General features: G+C 41.8%; 1 protein-coding gene across 1 annotated transcript; it reads left to right on the forward strand.

Moving 5' to 3' along the window:
- The first annotated feature begins 11,868 nt into the window (after window positions 1-11,868).
- On the forward strand, window positions 11,869-12,246 carry LOC112499964 (uncharacterized protein DDB_G0271670-like). Its single transcript, XM_025103224.1, has one exon. The coding sequence runs from the start codon at window positions 11,869-11,871 to the stop codon at window positions 12,244-12,246; it is 378 nt and encodes a 125-aa protein (XP_024958992.1).
- Window positions 12,247-16,251: the final 4,005 nt, after the last annotated feature.

Here is a 16,251-nt window from a genome sequence, read left to right on the forward strand (position 1 = left end):
AACTTCTGTGGAATGGCTGTTGAGAATGAGTCTGGATCTGACTCCGACTCCCAGGTATGTTCCATCTCTGGTTACTCTCACTCTGACCTGGAAGAGAGCATCTCTGCTTTGACAAACGATTTCGTTAATCTATAGCAAAAGCTCTCTCTCAAAAAATCTAAACAAAAATCCTTGGAGAAGGAAAAATTATTCTTTGAACGAGAGACAGAGCTACTAACTGTAGAAAAACAAGAGTTATTAGTGGAGAATCAAAATCTTTTACAAACAAAACGATCCACTGAAACAAGCCTTAAAACAGAGTGCTTAGAATTAAAAGCGGCTATAAAGAAAAGGGATACAGAGCACATGGAAAAAGAGAGAGACAGACTAAACTCTGAAGCCCTAAAAGACTATTTTCAAAAGGAAAAGGGAGTTCCTACACCAGAGCTTACAAAGAAAAGACCTCTTTATTAAGAAATATCAAGATGCTCAGCAGGTGTATGAAAAAGTTAATTCTCAACAGGATAAAGCAGGGATAGGTTATATAGACCTAGACGTCATCTGGAAGAGGAAAAACACTCTTTAATCCGTGTTTAGGTTGGGCGAAAAACTGAAACCAGATTTTCCTATATTGCATACAGCCTCACCATTTAAAAGATGTAAGTTTGAAAGCAGAGCCAGAACCCCTAAGTTGAAATTCAAAAACATCTGTTACTCTTCCAAATGTGTTCCTCAAGTTGATTTAAAATGCATACAAAAGACAAATAAGATTTTTTGTTTTGGCTCTACAAATCTTGAACATATTAAGACTGAAAGTGAGGTTGTCAAACCTGAACCAGATGAAATCAAGAGTTCATCCACAGGTAATTTTCTTAATACTCTGGATTCGAAACTGATGGATAGCTTTACAGAAACGATAAGACAGGTCTTCGAGCAAGACTTGCTTGAGGCCTTGAACTATCCTCCTAAAGGTCATGCAGATTCTTCTGAGTGTAACTCCTCGGATACTCTTGAAAGTCCATTAAAACAAAAGACAGACAAAGCCTGTAGCTCATGCTTACAAAAACCTCAAATTCTTAATGATACCTCTGCATCTCGACATTCACACAAGGATTTTCTTGACTCTGACTCTGAGTCAGAGGTGAACTCGTTTGAAGAGCAAGTTAAGACAGAGGCCTTTGCCAAAGAACCAGAGGTTGCAAAACCCCCTATTGAGAAAAAGATTTTCCTAGGTTCTGGTCGTGTAAGCATGTCGACAAATGCTAAATCCGCTCCCAAGTTTGAGTACAGGGTAAAGAGTGAAAAGTCAGTTTCCTCTGCTTCAAAGGGCTCAAATTCCAAATCTAAGCCAATTAAATTCACTCCGGAACAGAAGAGAAAATCTGCTGCTTGCTCTAACATTAGTTCCTCTGTTTCAGAGAGGCCTCTGAAGGCCAAAGGAGTAGGAACGAAGAAATCAGAGAAGACTCATTTTGTGTTAAAACAATAAGATTTAGATAGGAAGTTTGCTAGAACAACCAATGCTAGGAATTATTGTAATAATTTATTCTTTATAGCTAATAAATTATTTTGTCATTCAAAATGTTTTCATAATTGTGAATGTGTTTCTCTGTTGCTGAAATTAAAACAGCACTTCTCTGACCCTAACTGTCTACTCTCTGGGTCATTAAAGCCTAAATCTAAAAGGGCCCAAAAGAGAAAGAAGGCTCCTAAAGCCAAGTCTGTTAATTCAGGTCAAGAGACGAAGCCTCTTCCCAAGCTTAATAAGCAACCCTCTATCCCTAATCATCGAGGACCTATTATGAAATGGGTACCTAAATCCCTATAATTTGTTTTGCAGAAGCCGCATGTGGACATTTGGTATCTTGACTCCGGATGCTCAAGACACATGACCGGCAATAAGAGGTTGCTATCCTCATACAGAGAGAAGATTGGAGGAAAAGTAACCTTTGGAGATAATAAACAAGGAGAAATAAAGGGATACGGGGATCTACAACAAGGTAAGGTTTCTATCTCCAAGGTTGCTTATGTCTCTGGGCTTAAACATAATCTTTTGAGCATAAGTCAACTGTGTGATTTTGGCTACAATGTCAAGTTCCAAAAGAAAGCTTGCTTCATTATTTCAGAATTAGGTCAGGAGTTGCTAAGAGCTAAGAGAAAAGGCAATCTGTATCTCATGAACTTCTCACCAAGAGACAACTCAAAGACACTTTGTCTTATGTCTCGCAAGTGTGAAAAAGCTTGGCTCTGGCACCACAAGCTGTCTCATCTCAATTTCCAAAATATAGAGAAGCTTGTGAAGCATAATTTGGTTGACGGACTTCCTGCCATAAAGTTCGAAAAAGGACCATCTCTGCTCTACGTGTGAAATGGGAAAGATCAAAAGAGCATCCCATAAAACCAAGACATATGTGTCCTGTATCAGACCTCTGTACATGCTTCATGTGGATCTTAGTGGTCCAATCTCTATGCAAAGCTTGTCTGGTAAGAAGTATATCTTAGTTTTAATTGATGAATACTCACGATATACTTGGATTGAGTTTGTAAGGCAGAAATCAGATGTACTAGAGCTGCTAATCAAATTAATGACCAAGATTCAAGTACTTCTACAAAGCAGAATTTAGAAGCTGAGAAGTGATAATGGAACAGAGTTCAAGAACGCCAAGATCGATGCGTACTTGGACACAGAGGGAATAACTCAAAACTTCTCTTCAGCAAGGACACCACAACAAAATGGTGTCGTAGAAAGAAAGAATAAAACTTTGGCCGAAGATGCATAGACCATGCTAGCCAGCTCTGGTCTTCCAACCCATTTTTGGGCAGAAGCAATCTCTACTGCCTGCTTTATTCAAAATAGAGCAATGGTGGTTAAGAGGCACATGAAGACACCTTACGAACTAATAAACCAAAGAAAGCCTAACGTCAAATTTTTACTTGTCTTTGGTTGCAGATGCTTCATATTAAATGATAGAGATCAACATGGCAAGTTCGATACAAAGGCAGATGAAGGCAAGTTCCTTGGCTATTCAACAAAAGCCAAGGCATACAGAGTCTTCAATCAACGAACCAAGACGGTCATGGAAAGCATCAACGTCTCGTTCGATGATAAAGAACAATTGACTTCAAAGTACCTCAGCTCTGGACTCGATCTTAACCAACGGACTTCCAATTCTCAAATGAAGTCAATGGAATTGGAACTCAGGCTCCTATTTGAAGACTTCTATGGTGACGAAGACATCTCTGTACATGTACCAAGAGATGCATCTGCGAGTGTAAGTGAAGGATCACAAACGACAAGCACATATGACTCTGGTCCTTCACACACCTCTGCTTCCTCTGTAGATCATATCAATCCACAACCAGAGCAAACAAGCTCAGCATCAGAGCCCAGTCACATAGAACCAGAGCATCATACCTCTGGCTCTACACCTGGTTCCTCTGTACCATCATCCAAGGGGGAGCAAGTAGAGCCATCCTCACCATCAACGAGCTTACTGCCAAACATACCCATAGAACATGATCAAACGTCCCCCACTTCTCTATCTGTCCCAAGAACAAAATGGACAAAGAATCATCCTCTTCACCAGATCATTGGTGAACCTTCAAGTGGCAAAAAGACACGGGCTGCCACAGCTAATGAGTGTTTATTCGTAAACTTCCTTAGCATGGTAGAGCCTAAAAAAGTTCATGAAGCCCTACAAGATCCTAGTTGGGTCGATGCCATGCAAGAAGAACTCCAACAATTCTAGAGAAATAAGGTATGGACTCTTGTTCCTTTACCAAAGGAGAAAATTGCAATTGGTTGTAAATGGGTTTTCAGGAACAAGAAGGATGAGGATGATATTATGGTTAGAAATAAATCTAGGCTTGTATCAAAAGGCTATTGCCAGGAAGAAGGCATAGACTATGACGAGACCTTTGTGCCAGTAGCAAGGCTAGAAGCTATACGCTTAGCCTTCTCTGCACATAAAGGATTCCTAGTCTATCAAATGGATGTAAAGTCATCCTTCTTGAATAGTAAGATGAAGGAGGAAGTCTACGTTCAACAACCTCCGGGGTTTGAAAGCTCCACACATCCAAAGTATGTCTATTTCTTAGACAAAGCTCTGTATGGACTTAAGCAAGCACCTCGACCCTGATATGAACGTCTCTCGTCTTTCCTCTTATCTAATGGCTTTGAAAAAGGTAAAATCGATACAACTTTGTTTATTAAGAGGTATAAAGGTGAGATGCTCTTAGTACAGATATATGTGGACGACATCATCTTTGGTTCAATGAACCAGAGGCATTGTGATAAGTTCTCTGTGTTAATGAAGAGCGAGTTTGAAATGAGCATGATGGGAGAATTGACTTTCTTCCTCGGCTTGCAAGTAAAAGAGAGGGAGGATGGTATGTTCATTAGCCAAGCTAAGTATGTCTCCGACATATTAAAGAAGTACCAACTCCACAACTCTTCCACCATGAGAACACCAATCGCTACGGGTACTAAGCTTGACACCTATCCATCTGGAAAATCGGTGGATGTTAAGACGTATCGTGGAATGATCGGATCACTACTGTACCTCACGGCTAGTAGACTGGACATCATGTTTGCCACATGTCTCTGTGCCCATTTTCAAGCAAATCTAAAGGAATCTCACCTTTCGGCTATAAAAAGAATCTTTAGATACCTTAAAGGGACTCAATTTTTGGGTCTTTGGTATCCAAAGCATTCTGGTTTCGATCTTATTGCATACACAAATTCTGATCATGCAAGCTGTAAACTCGATCGAAAGAGTACATCAGGAAGCTGCCAATAACTTGGGGACAAGCTCATAAGCTGGACTTTGAAAAAGCAGAATTGCGTCTCTACTTCCACCGCTGAAGTAGAGTATGTAGCTGCAGCCAGCTGCTGTTCCTAAGTGATATGGATGAAGACTCAACTGAAAGACTATGGCGTAGAGTTTGAGAAGATTCCAATATTGTGTGACTCAGAAAGTGCTATCGTAATCACAGCCAACCTTGTGCAACACTCGAAAACAAAGCACATCGATGTTCAATACCATTTCATCAAGGACCATGTAGAGAAAGGTACGATTGAAATGTTCTTTGTAAACACAGATTTACAACTTGCTGACATCTTTACAAAACCTCTTGATGAAAAGAGATTCAATTTTCTAGTTAGCAAGTTGGGTATGCTAAATCTCTCAAGCTAAACAAGAGCCTCTGTATGCACTATACAGAGCCTCTGCATTCCWTGATACRTACCTCTRTTTTTATTTGTATTGATCCATGAGACAGAGCCTCTACATAGTTCATGTAGAGCCTCTTACTCGTCTCCTAGTTCTTTTGTGATACAGAGCCTCTATATAGTACATACAGAGCCTCTATACATCGATCATTATGCATGTACTCTACTTATCACAAATGATCCAAGCATAGTTCAAGGGGGAGCAGATAAGAAAAGCTCAACTCAAGGGGGAGCACAACATCATCTCAGAATAGAGCCTCTATATGTACTATACAGAGCCTCTGCGTTAAAACTCATGACTATAGAACAGAGCATCTGTATGTACTATACAGAGCCTCTGCCTCTAACCATAGCAAAGTTTTCTCTAGAGGACATGTATAGTCTAATCATGAATCTCTGTTTGAGATCCTAAGGTATGTCTTCTTCTGCATATAGTTCTCTGGTTCTAATCGAAACCTCTACTTTTCTTGAACCAGAACATTTACACTTAGAAATTTTTCTTGTTGTTTTTGAAAATTAAAGTATATTATTTAAATAAGATGGCATAAAGTCTATTTTAATTGTTTAATAAAAGCTGTTACCCACGATAAGCATCACCGCCTGTGAGCTTATATTTTCAAACGTGGGAGGTGCCACTTGCAGCTGGCAATCCACGTGGCAGGCCCCCACAGGCTTTGAGAAAACCGGTTCAGTTTTACCTGACGTTTGGGGTGCTAAAACACTCAAGTGTTTTATTTTTTTTCTATTTAAACAATTTCTTTACCCCCAAATTAATCATTTACGCTTACAAAATTTCTCAATAACTCCCGTCATCTTCAACCTTTCAACCGCCATTGCAAGAACTCAAAGCTCTCAAACCTGTGCTTAAAGATCGTTTCAATCTTCAACCAATCATCCTGTTCAACAAGTAAGTACCACAAATCCGTTCCCTCATCCCATTTCTTGATTCAAGAAGTATTTATTGAAACTCTAAAAATTTGTTATCCCCTTCCAAACCCAAAACCTGCAACAATGTCTTCCTCAGAATCTGGAAACTCCCAAACTCATACCACAACCCACAAAACCATGGAAGATACCAGTCAAAACCTAGTTCCCCTCCCTATCAAACCAAATAACCATGCCCTAAACCTTCAACTTGACAACTTCGACACCAAATACCATCCCATCATCAACATTCTCCAAAACCACTTCTTGAACCCAGCCTTGACCAACACCGATGACTTGGTTCCTGAGAGATATATACAATAATACTGGCAATTCTGCATTGTTACCGAATCTCAAAGAGGGATCATAGGAGATTTCTTCATCTCTGCCGCACAAGAATTCGTCACAGTTCGAATTTCAAGATCCTTATTTTCACGAATTCTGGAAATCCCAACAAAAACTGATCAGGGGCTGTCTGAATACACCCCTCTCCCTTCCGGGGACAAAATTGTAACTTTTCTGAAGTTCTTGGGATACAACAAGGCCATTCAATACCCGTCACAGTATCGCCGTCAACACTTACCACCGATGTGGAATACACTTTTCACATTGGTCAATCGCTCGCTGACAAGGAAGATAGGGAGCCTCAATATGTGCTCCACGAGGGTACTTCAAATCGTCTACGACATTTTCTTCGACTTGTCCCTCGACTACTCCTTGATACTCTACACCGAGTTCAAGGCCGCCGTGGCCAAAAAGTGTCAAGAAGTGGCCAAAGGAAGACAGTTGACATCCTTGTTGTTTCCTCGATTCTTGGGTCTTCTCCTACGACCAGCTTTTGATGACAACAATATTGATGTGGGTCGTCTACCTCCTCATAAGGACAACGTACTCACTCAATACAGACCAACAATGCACAAGGAGGGTTATGAAGCAGAAAGGCCTATCCCAAAGAGGCTCATGAGCTACATGAAGTCTAAGGAGATTAGGAGAGTGTACAGACGTACACGCGAGACACTAGAACCAGTGTCTCGAACCCCGGTACACATAGGAGCAGCCGAGGAAGAAGAGAAAACTGAGGACGCATCAATGCCTCAGGTCGAGGGAGAAACGGTAAGAGCATGAGAAGAAAAAATGAGAGTAAATGAAGAAAGGGTGAGAACACTACAAGAACGAGAAAAAGAAAGAAAACAAGAGGAGGCAAGGAAAAAGAAATCTGAGAGGGAGAAGAAGAAGAAGGCTGAGGCAGAACGAGCAGAGGAGGAGAGGGCAGAAAAGGCTCGTCAAGCAGAAATAGCTCGCCTAAGAGAAGAGGCCAGACTCAGAGCAGAAGAAGAGGCTCGTCAAACCTTGGCTCAATCCTCTAGTCCAAACCAAGGGGATGACCAAGAGCATTATGACGATAATGCATGGTCTTACACAAGCGAGGGAAGTGGAGAAGAGGAGGAAGAAAATGACGAAGAAGAGAGTGAGACAGAGAGTGAGGGAGACGAAGAGGAGAGCGAGGAAGTAGAAGAGGTAGAAGAGGGAGGAGGGGAAGCAGTTGCTCTGCCTCAGGGTGGGACAGAGCAGCCTAGGCCAAATAAGCACATCAGATTCACCTACTCCACTCCAAGTGCAACCACATTATCTGACTCCGGTGGTTGAGACACGGAGATCATTGAAACAGAGGCGCACACATTGAACCCTAACCAGCCTATCCAACCAGAGGTCGCATCTGCCTCTGGTTATATTAGCCAAAGGGAAACCTCGCCACAGGGAACACCCTCTCAAAAGGGTGTAACCTTTGAAAACATAAGTGATATGTCTCCCCATATCACGCCACTTTCCTATACAGAGGAATTTGTTTCTGCACAAGTAGACCCCCAACCTTGTTCAGAGCAAGGAATAGGTGCACCAGACTTTGAGACTCTTGACCAGTTTTCTAGTCCACTCATGGAGATCCCTCTGGCTGGCTCTGAACCAGCCTTGGGTTCTCTCCCTGACAGAACATAGGTAATGAATTCTCCTCGAGGAGAACCACGAGGATCCTCTAGAAGTCCTTCCCCGACTAACGTCAATCAAGTCGTGAATGAAGGCGTCCCTAGAACGGAGACTCAATCTGGCCCATATGTTGAGCCAGAGGTTACAACATCTGTATATGTCACTAGGGAGAAGTTCCATTCCCTTTTCACCTCTATGCGATGCTCCTTGGAAGAGCTAAAACTCATCATGGCCCGTGTAGAGCCGTCACCTTCTACACCTGCTCTGGATGAGATACGAGCATCCTTGGCAGTACTAAGAGCTGAGTCCATGACAAATGCTTCTCGTATCACCATGCTAATGGAATTGACGGCAACCAATACAACAACATTACAGCAGGTCGTTGCATCTCTACAGAGGGTTGAGGCGTCTACGTCGATCAACAACCAGGCCCTCATACCTCTGAGTGTACCTGTGGACTATGTCACACAGAGCGCCATGAATGCTCTGGGTGACAGGATCCTACAAAAGGTGACGGACTTCACTGCGGATTTCAATAGCAAGGCCACAACAGCAGCAAAGAACATCAATGACACTCTCGCACGCTTCAACTACCGTTCAGACGAAAAAGTGTGAAGGGTTGCCATTGTAGTCGATGAACTCCTCAAGACCATCGAGGAGGTGATTAAATCCATGTCTCGAGCAGAGGATGAGAGAACTAAGAGACAGCGAGATCCATCTCCATGTGCTGAACCGTCAAAGAGGAGGTGACTTGACGATGATGAGGACCCAGACAAGTCTCTTCCTCAAAATCGCCAAGAGGGGGAGAACCTGCCTACAGCCACACCAAGTACAACACCTATGGCTGTCCCCTCTGCCCCACGCCATCAAAGTCAATCAAGGCAGAGCAAACAAAGCCAGTAAGTGCCAGACAACACAGAGGCATTACACAAAGGAAAAATGCCTATGGCATCAGAGGCAGCCGTGCCACACAAGTCTACAGAAGTGATCGACCTTCTATCTACCTATGGATCGGACAACTCAGACCTGGCTCTGTCCTCCTCAACAGAGTACGATATGGACATGGCTGCTCCCTAAACAACAGCTCAACAACAAGAATAGGCGGTCGCCATGAATGTGGTTGATCCATCACTACTACACATTCCGGTTGTCATTCCTCTAGAAGAAGTAACCGTTGTTGCTCCTCCACCACATCCAAGAACCTACAGAGCTAGCGTCCCTGCTCAAGGGACCAGGATTGTCACTCCTGCGATGAAGCAAGTACCGATCAATCTAAATAGAGCAGACTTAGAAGGCACAACGAGCGGGCAAAAACGGAAGCATCCCTTTGATCGTGTCCAAAGGATCAAAGCAAGCATGGATGCCATGTTCAAACCCACACCCCTCGACAAACCCATCAAGGAAAAGGCAGATAGCGAGGAAATCTACCAGTTCCTTTACAACCAAAGGGAAGAGATACCGGTCCAGAAGATCAGTCTCCATTCTATGGCTCAAGAGCACATCAGGCAGAGATTCATCGATCGATATACTCAACCAATCACTGTAGTCCACTTTGCTGATGGAATAAAACAAGTTCTTGACATAAAGAAGCATACCTTTGCACATAATCAGATAGTGTTCTAGGAGTACGCAGTTGAGAGGACTCAAGGACGGATATGTAGGTTCACAGATTGTGACCTCATTAATCTAATTCCGTGGGATCTTCTTCATATGTTCTACTTCACATACCACAAGAAGGATAAGGGAGTGAAGTTCGCTATTGCCAACTCTGCCATTCGCCAAACAATGACAGATCTGCTTGACTACAGAAGCAAGTTTGACTTCCAACTAGCTCTGGATCTAGGAGCGGATCAAATGACAGTGGCTGCCCCAAATGAAGATTTACACGGCATCCACAACATTCCCTCCTGGATGGTTCTGGTGGAACCAGAAGTGGGAGTGGTGTTTCGAAACGAGCATAATCAGAAGATCTTCTTTCGTGACAACCAAAATTACAAGTACTCCAACTCTACTCTGCGCTATATAAGAGACAATCTGGTCAGGAGCAGAGACAACTCCCCTGGAGCCAAAGAGCGTGCCAAAATAATTCTAAGATCCATTCGAAATATGCTTGAGTTTCATGAACTTCTCAGGAAGTTCATTAAACTTCAAAATGTTTAAGACCTCTTATCTTTTGTAAGTACCTTCTTATTTTTGATTCAATGTAATTTCAATTTCAATCGTATTGTACTTCATTAGATAGTCAATGTAACCAGAGGTTGTTTTTAACCTCTGTCTTCAATTAGATTTGTCACGTAAATCAAGTAAGAATCATTCTTATTTACACTTAGGGGGAGATTTTTAGAGCCCAAACTTGTAAAAGTGTAAATAAGAAGTATCTTGCTCTAGTCAAATAGGACTTAGTCTATTGAAGCTGTCTGGCTAAGAGCTCTCATACAGAGGATCAAGGACCAGAGCTCTTACTCAGAGTGAAGGTTCCATTATACAGAGCCCGCGCTCTATCTCTGTTAACGTTCAAGTCTTGTGCGCCAAAAAGCATAAGCGCTCGACTCAAAGCAACAACTCCAAGACCCAGAGCCTCTTCATAGTACATGCAGAGCTTCTGCATATGTAGAGCCTCTGCATAGTACATGCAGAGCATCTGGCTACCTTTTTCACAGAAAGCGCGTATGAACATACATAAGCTAATCAAGGGTCTAACAGCTTAAAGGCGGCTTGACCAAGTCTACTCCGCTAATCAAGGAAAGTCAAAGATAAGGATGCAGACTAGTCAACTCAGAGTTCCACGCTTAATTTATAGCGTAGTTAGTTAGACCTAGGCGTATGAAAGGAGGCCTCCGCCTCAGGTTCAAATTACCTGAAAGAGCCGACTTATACTATACGCAAATTCTTGTGAGATTACGTTTGTTCTTGAATTGTTCATCTTTTTAATAAAAGCATTTAGTTATTCAAAGCATTATTTTACTGCTTTATGTTTTCTTTGAATATCCAGTTTAATCAATAGAAATACACTGTTCTTCTAGATTCTTAATTCTAGCAAACAATATTTCTGCAAATTTAGAGTATTTGGGTCCAACAGGTGACGTTTGAGATAGGATGAGGGTTGACTCTCTTTTGTAGGCATTCTTTGTTCCAACGTCTGTCACGCTCGGCCACCTTCATATTTTTCTCGCATCCAGCTTCTGCAATAGAGAGAAGCATAGCTTGGGCCTGGACAACATTCACCTTCTTTATGGATTTCTTCCTTGGAAGAACTTTGGCAAAAAGGGACTTGGCCAGCTTTAAGCTGTCCTGGGTCTCTTTTCTTTGAAGTTCTAGTTCTTCCTCGGCCTTGAGAGCCTCGAGTCTTTCAGCTTCAGTCAGGAAGTCGAACTCACCACAGCTAGAGGTACGAAGAGGAATTTTTACTCTAGTTTGGTTGAGTGACTCCCTGAGCTGAGACATCTGCTGGTCGGTGGGAGCGCTGATGGATGGGTTTTCAGGGACCCATTCCTCCATCCGACCGCAGGTAGTTGTGGGGATGGAGAGTTGGTACATGGAAGTTATGGTGATTTGGCTAGAGGACTCGTTAGATAAAGGTTCTAGAGATTTGAACAATACCTTAAGATTGCCTTCTTCAGCAACACCTTGTCTTTTGACTTGGTGCTCTGGTGCTTTTCTTGAGTCGTATTTTTATCTTTTTGCTGCCCCTGGATGCAAAATCCCTGAGGGTGACGCCTTTTATGGCACTAGCAGGTCTCTAGTACTGAATCATGAAGTCGTCGTCATTGTCGTCTTCATCATCATCATCATCCAGATCATCACCAGCGTCAGGAAGGTTGGGAGACTCACCGTCTTTTTCATCATCGTCGTCTTCCTCATCACTAGCACTGGCTGTAGAGGCGATAGCAAGGTCATTGTCGCGAGCTTCAGCTTCAGCTCAGGCGGCAACATCCTCAGCTACAAGAGCTTCACAGGAAGTTGGATTTTCATTAACAACCTCAGTTTCAGCTCTAGGAGCTTCAGCTTCAGCGTCATCAGTTGCTGGTACAACAGGCTCAGGGGCGTTAACATGTGAGGGACTAGCTTCAGATCTTGTCTCCCTCTCTTTGGAAATAGCCAAAGAAGTGGTCAATGGTCTGGATTTGTAGTGCCATCATTTCTTCAAGACGTGTCATAGCGTGGGGGAGGATAATCGTTGCCTCACATGCTTCGTCTAACTGGGTGCAGTCATCAGCGGTGAACGAGGGTTCAGGCGCTGGAACTGGCTGTTGAAGAACAACCAAAATCTGTTGCATCAATTTCGTATGCTGAGCAAGATGGGGTTTGCTTCATCGGCCTTGTTTGTTAAAGCGATGATGGCCTCAGTATTGGCTTGAAATGCCACTTGCTTGTTAAAGCGACGATGGCCTCAGTATTGGCTTGAAATGCCACTTGCATGTTGGAGAGCTGGCTTTTGACCTCTTGAACTTCAACCTTGACAGCTGAGACAGCAGCTACTTCGTCCCTTCGAGACGTGTCTTTATGGACTTCGTCCATTTTGATGAAGACCATCTTGACAGCAGGAAGGAGCAAGTTTACATCCTCAGCCATATCATATGCATCATCCATGGTTGGTTCCTCAGAAGGACCTGAAAAAGATTGAGAGTGAGCATAAGGAAGCTCAGGGTTAGTAGAAATGAAAGGGTAAGAAGATGGAGTACTTGAGGGTTTGTCAGCATTATCTGAAGGATTAACGCTGGTGCACTCCATGGTGCCTTCGAGAGGATAGGCGCTAGTATGTTGAGGTGTCTCGAGAGGAGCAACCTCAGGTCCAGTGGTGGGTGTCTCATCATCAGAGGACATTCGCTAATGATTCATTGACACGTGTAAAGACAAAGGATGGAGGACAGGAGAATATGGTTGAGACTGAAAGTAGTGGGTGTTCAGTAGTGGCGATGCTGATTTTCTCACCTTCAGTGATTTGAGTCACTAAGGCGGTTAGGAGAGGAGCCACGGGAACGATAGTGATTTTCAGATATAATTGAAAAGCTGGGAAGACTAATTGAAATTACCTTGGGGGTAAGGTTTGTTTCGATAGTTGGGACCTTTTGAGAGGTCATAGCTAGAAACGTGGTTGTCCTCCTTTTGGCCTTCTTGGTCCATGAAGGAGAACCAAGAGTTGGTTGAGAGGGGCGTTTGGAAAAGAGGGTTGTGGTGGTTGGGTTAGACTTAGGGGGGTTTTGCTTGCCTGAGAGTGGTCACGCCAAAGCTCACGGTCATCCGGTTGAAGGTGAAGGTGATTTTCTGCACCTGTTGACCGTTTTTGTCCATGTCCTTCACCACTCCAGCAGTTATCCAGAATTACTGAAAGGCCTCCCTAACCATGACAGGTTCATGGGTGAGAGCGTAGGCGATGGGGGACATCTTAAGGAAGGCAACATTGTCCTTGTAAATGGGTTTGTTGGTAGGAATGTCCAACAAGGCAATGTAGTTGTTAGCCTTGAAAGACACGTCTTCAACGGAGAAGTTCACGTTATTGGCAGCCATTGTCTGTTATAGTTGAAGAAATAGGAAATAACAGTTTATGTTAGTAGTCCAAGATTTGAATGTGATCTTTTTAAGTTTTAGAATAATAAAACTTCTTTTTAAAAAATCCACAAATAAGATATTAGGGTTTTTCAAGAAGAATAGTGTTTTTGAAACTTTAGATTATAACCAAGAAGAATAATGTGTTATTAATCTTACTGTTTATGTTTTAAGAGAACAAGGTTCTTAAAAGAACAAACAACAGTTTCATTTAGAAGAAGAAGAATAGTTCAAAGTTAAAGAATAAGTATCGACCTTAGAGTTGTTAGAGAAAAAGGTCGAAGGATTCGAGCATTCTTAGAGAGTTCTTGCTCGCAAATTATTTTTGGTAGAGGTTCGTCAAAGATTTTTGTAAGCGAAAAGAAAATATGAGGGAAGAGATCTCATATTTATAGGTAGGAGGAGAGAGAAAAGAATTAGGAGAGAGGAAAATACGACTGTTGAGGAAATACCATGATGAAAAATATGGCACATTCTCATCCATGATTGGATGGAAGTTGTAGGAGGTCGCTTGTGTCTCAAAGCGACTCGTATTGGTAACAGAGAATGTCGTCATAAAGACGGTTCATTAATTATTTCTTTTAAAACGAAAAGGTTTTAAGAAATTCAAAGAGTCACATTCAGTGATAAGAGAATCACTTAATAAAAACCTTTTAAAACATTTGATCACTGAAGAAGAAGAAAAGCTTCAGTGATGGTTTTGTTTTAAGAAAGGAAAATATCTTAGAAGAATATATTTCCATAAAAGTGTCAATGATAAGAGAATCACTGAAACTATCTTTTAAAAACTTTTGAATCACTGAAGGTAGAAAGGTTTAGTGATCATTTTGATTTTAAGGAAAAGATAAGTATAAAAGATATATACTTATATAAAATGTCCAACGATAGAAAGAATCATTGAAACAAACTTTAAAACATTTTTATCACTGAAGAAGGAAAACTTCAGTGATAGTTTTAAGTTTTAAAGAAGAGGAACGAGTACACATACCTTAGAGAGAATAGATACATTTACTCAAGAGTTCAGTGATAGAGTGAGAGCACTGAATCATTTCACTTACTGATTGATGCATATAGCTGAAGAAAATTTTCTTCAGCGTTTAGCATTACAAGTTCGCTGATCAAGATGTTAAATCTTGTCTCATCAAGAGGCTTGGTGAAAAGGTCAGCGAGTTGGTAATCAGTGGGAACAAAGTGAACTTCAATATCACCATTCATAACATTATCTCTGATAAAATGATATCTGATATCTATATGTTTGGTCTTGGAGTGAAGTACAGGGTTGTTTGCAACTGCAATAGCACTAGTGCTATCACATTAAATAGGGATCTTTGAGAACTGAAGATCGTAGTCGTTCAGTTGGTTTTTCATCCAAACGACTTGGGCACAACAACTTCCAAAGGCTACATATTTAGCTTCAGCGGTTGATGTGGACATTGAGTTTTCTTTCTTACTTGTCCAGCTCACCAACTTTCCACCTAGAAGCTGACAGCCTCCAGTGGTGCTTTTTCTATCGATCTTGCATCATGCAAAATCACTATCTGAATAACCTATTAGGTTAAAACCTGAACCCTTAGGGTACCAGAGACCCAAGTTAGAAGTTCCCTTTATGTATCTGAAAATGCGTTTTACAGCGATCAGATGGGATTCCTTAGGTTCGGATTGATATCGTGCACATAAGCAAGTAGAATACATGATATTTGGTCGACTAGCTGTGAGATATAGCAGAGAGCCGATCATTCTTCAATAAACAGTTACGTTTACAGGCTTTCCATTTGGATCATTGTTGAGAGAGAGTGGATGAGTCGTATGAGTTTTCAGCATATCACTGACATACTTAACTCTGACTGATAAAGATACCTTTATCTGATTGCTTGATCTGGAGACCTAAAAAGAATGTTAGTTCTCCCATCGTACTCATCTGGTATTCTTTCTTCATGTGATCAGCGAATCGAAAACATAAAAAGGGATTAGTGGAACCAAAAATAATATCATCGACATATATTTGGACTAGAATGATATGACCTTTAACTTTCCTATGAAATAAGGTCTGGTCAATCTTTGCACAGAAAAATTTCTCAGAGACGAGAAATGAGGAGAGGGTATCATATCATGCACAGGGAGCCTGTTTTAACCTATAAAGAGCTTTATCCAAACGATATACATGATTTGGATACTTAGGGTTAAGAAATCTTGGAGGTTGTTCAACATAAACTTCCTCTTGAAGTTTTCCCTGTAGGAAAGCGCTCTTTACATCCATTTGGTAGACTTTGAAGTCTCTATGGGCAGCAAAGGCTAGAAAGCATCGAATTGCTTCGAGTCTAGCCACTGGTCTGAAGGTCTCATCATAATCGATCCCTTCTTCTTACCTATAACCCTGAGCAACAAGTCGAACCTTGTTACAGGTTACCACACCTTCTTCATCTAACTTGTTGCGATAGACCCATTTGCTGCTATCATTATCTTGTCAGATAGACGTGGGACAAGGTACCAGACTTTGTTCCTATCAAACTCAATGAGCTTCTCTTGCATAGCAATGACCCAGCTGGGTTCTGAGATAGCATCATTGATCTTCTTGGGCTCAACTAAAG

The sequence above is a fragment of the Cynara cardunculus genome, assembly GCF_001531365.2.
Source record: "Cynara cardunculus var. scolymus isolate 2C chromosome LG 17, CcrdV1, whole genome shotgun sequence".
Classification (NCBI taxonomy): domain Eukaryota; kingdom Viridiplantae; phylum Streptophyta; class Magnoliopsida; order Asterales; family Asteraceae; genus Cynara; species Cynara cardunculus.

What these genes read in the sequence shown, in the direction of transcription:
- LOC112499964 (XM_025103224.1), top strand. Translation starts at nt 11,869, where the DNA reads ATGAAGTCGTCGTCATTGTCGTCTTCATCATCATCATCATCCAGATCA.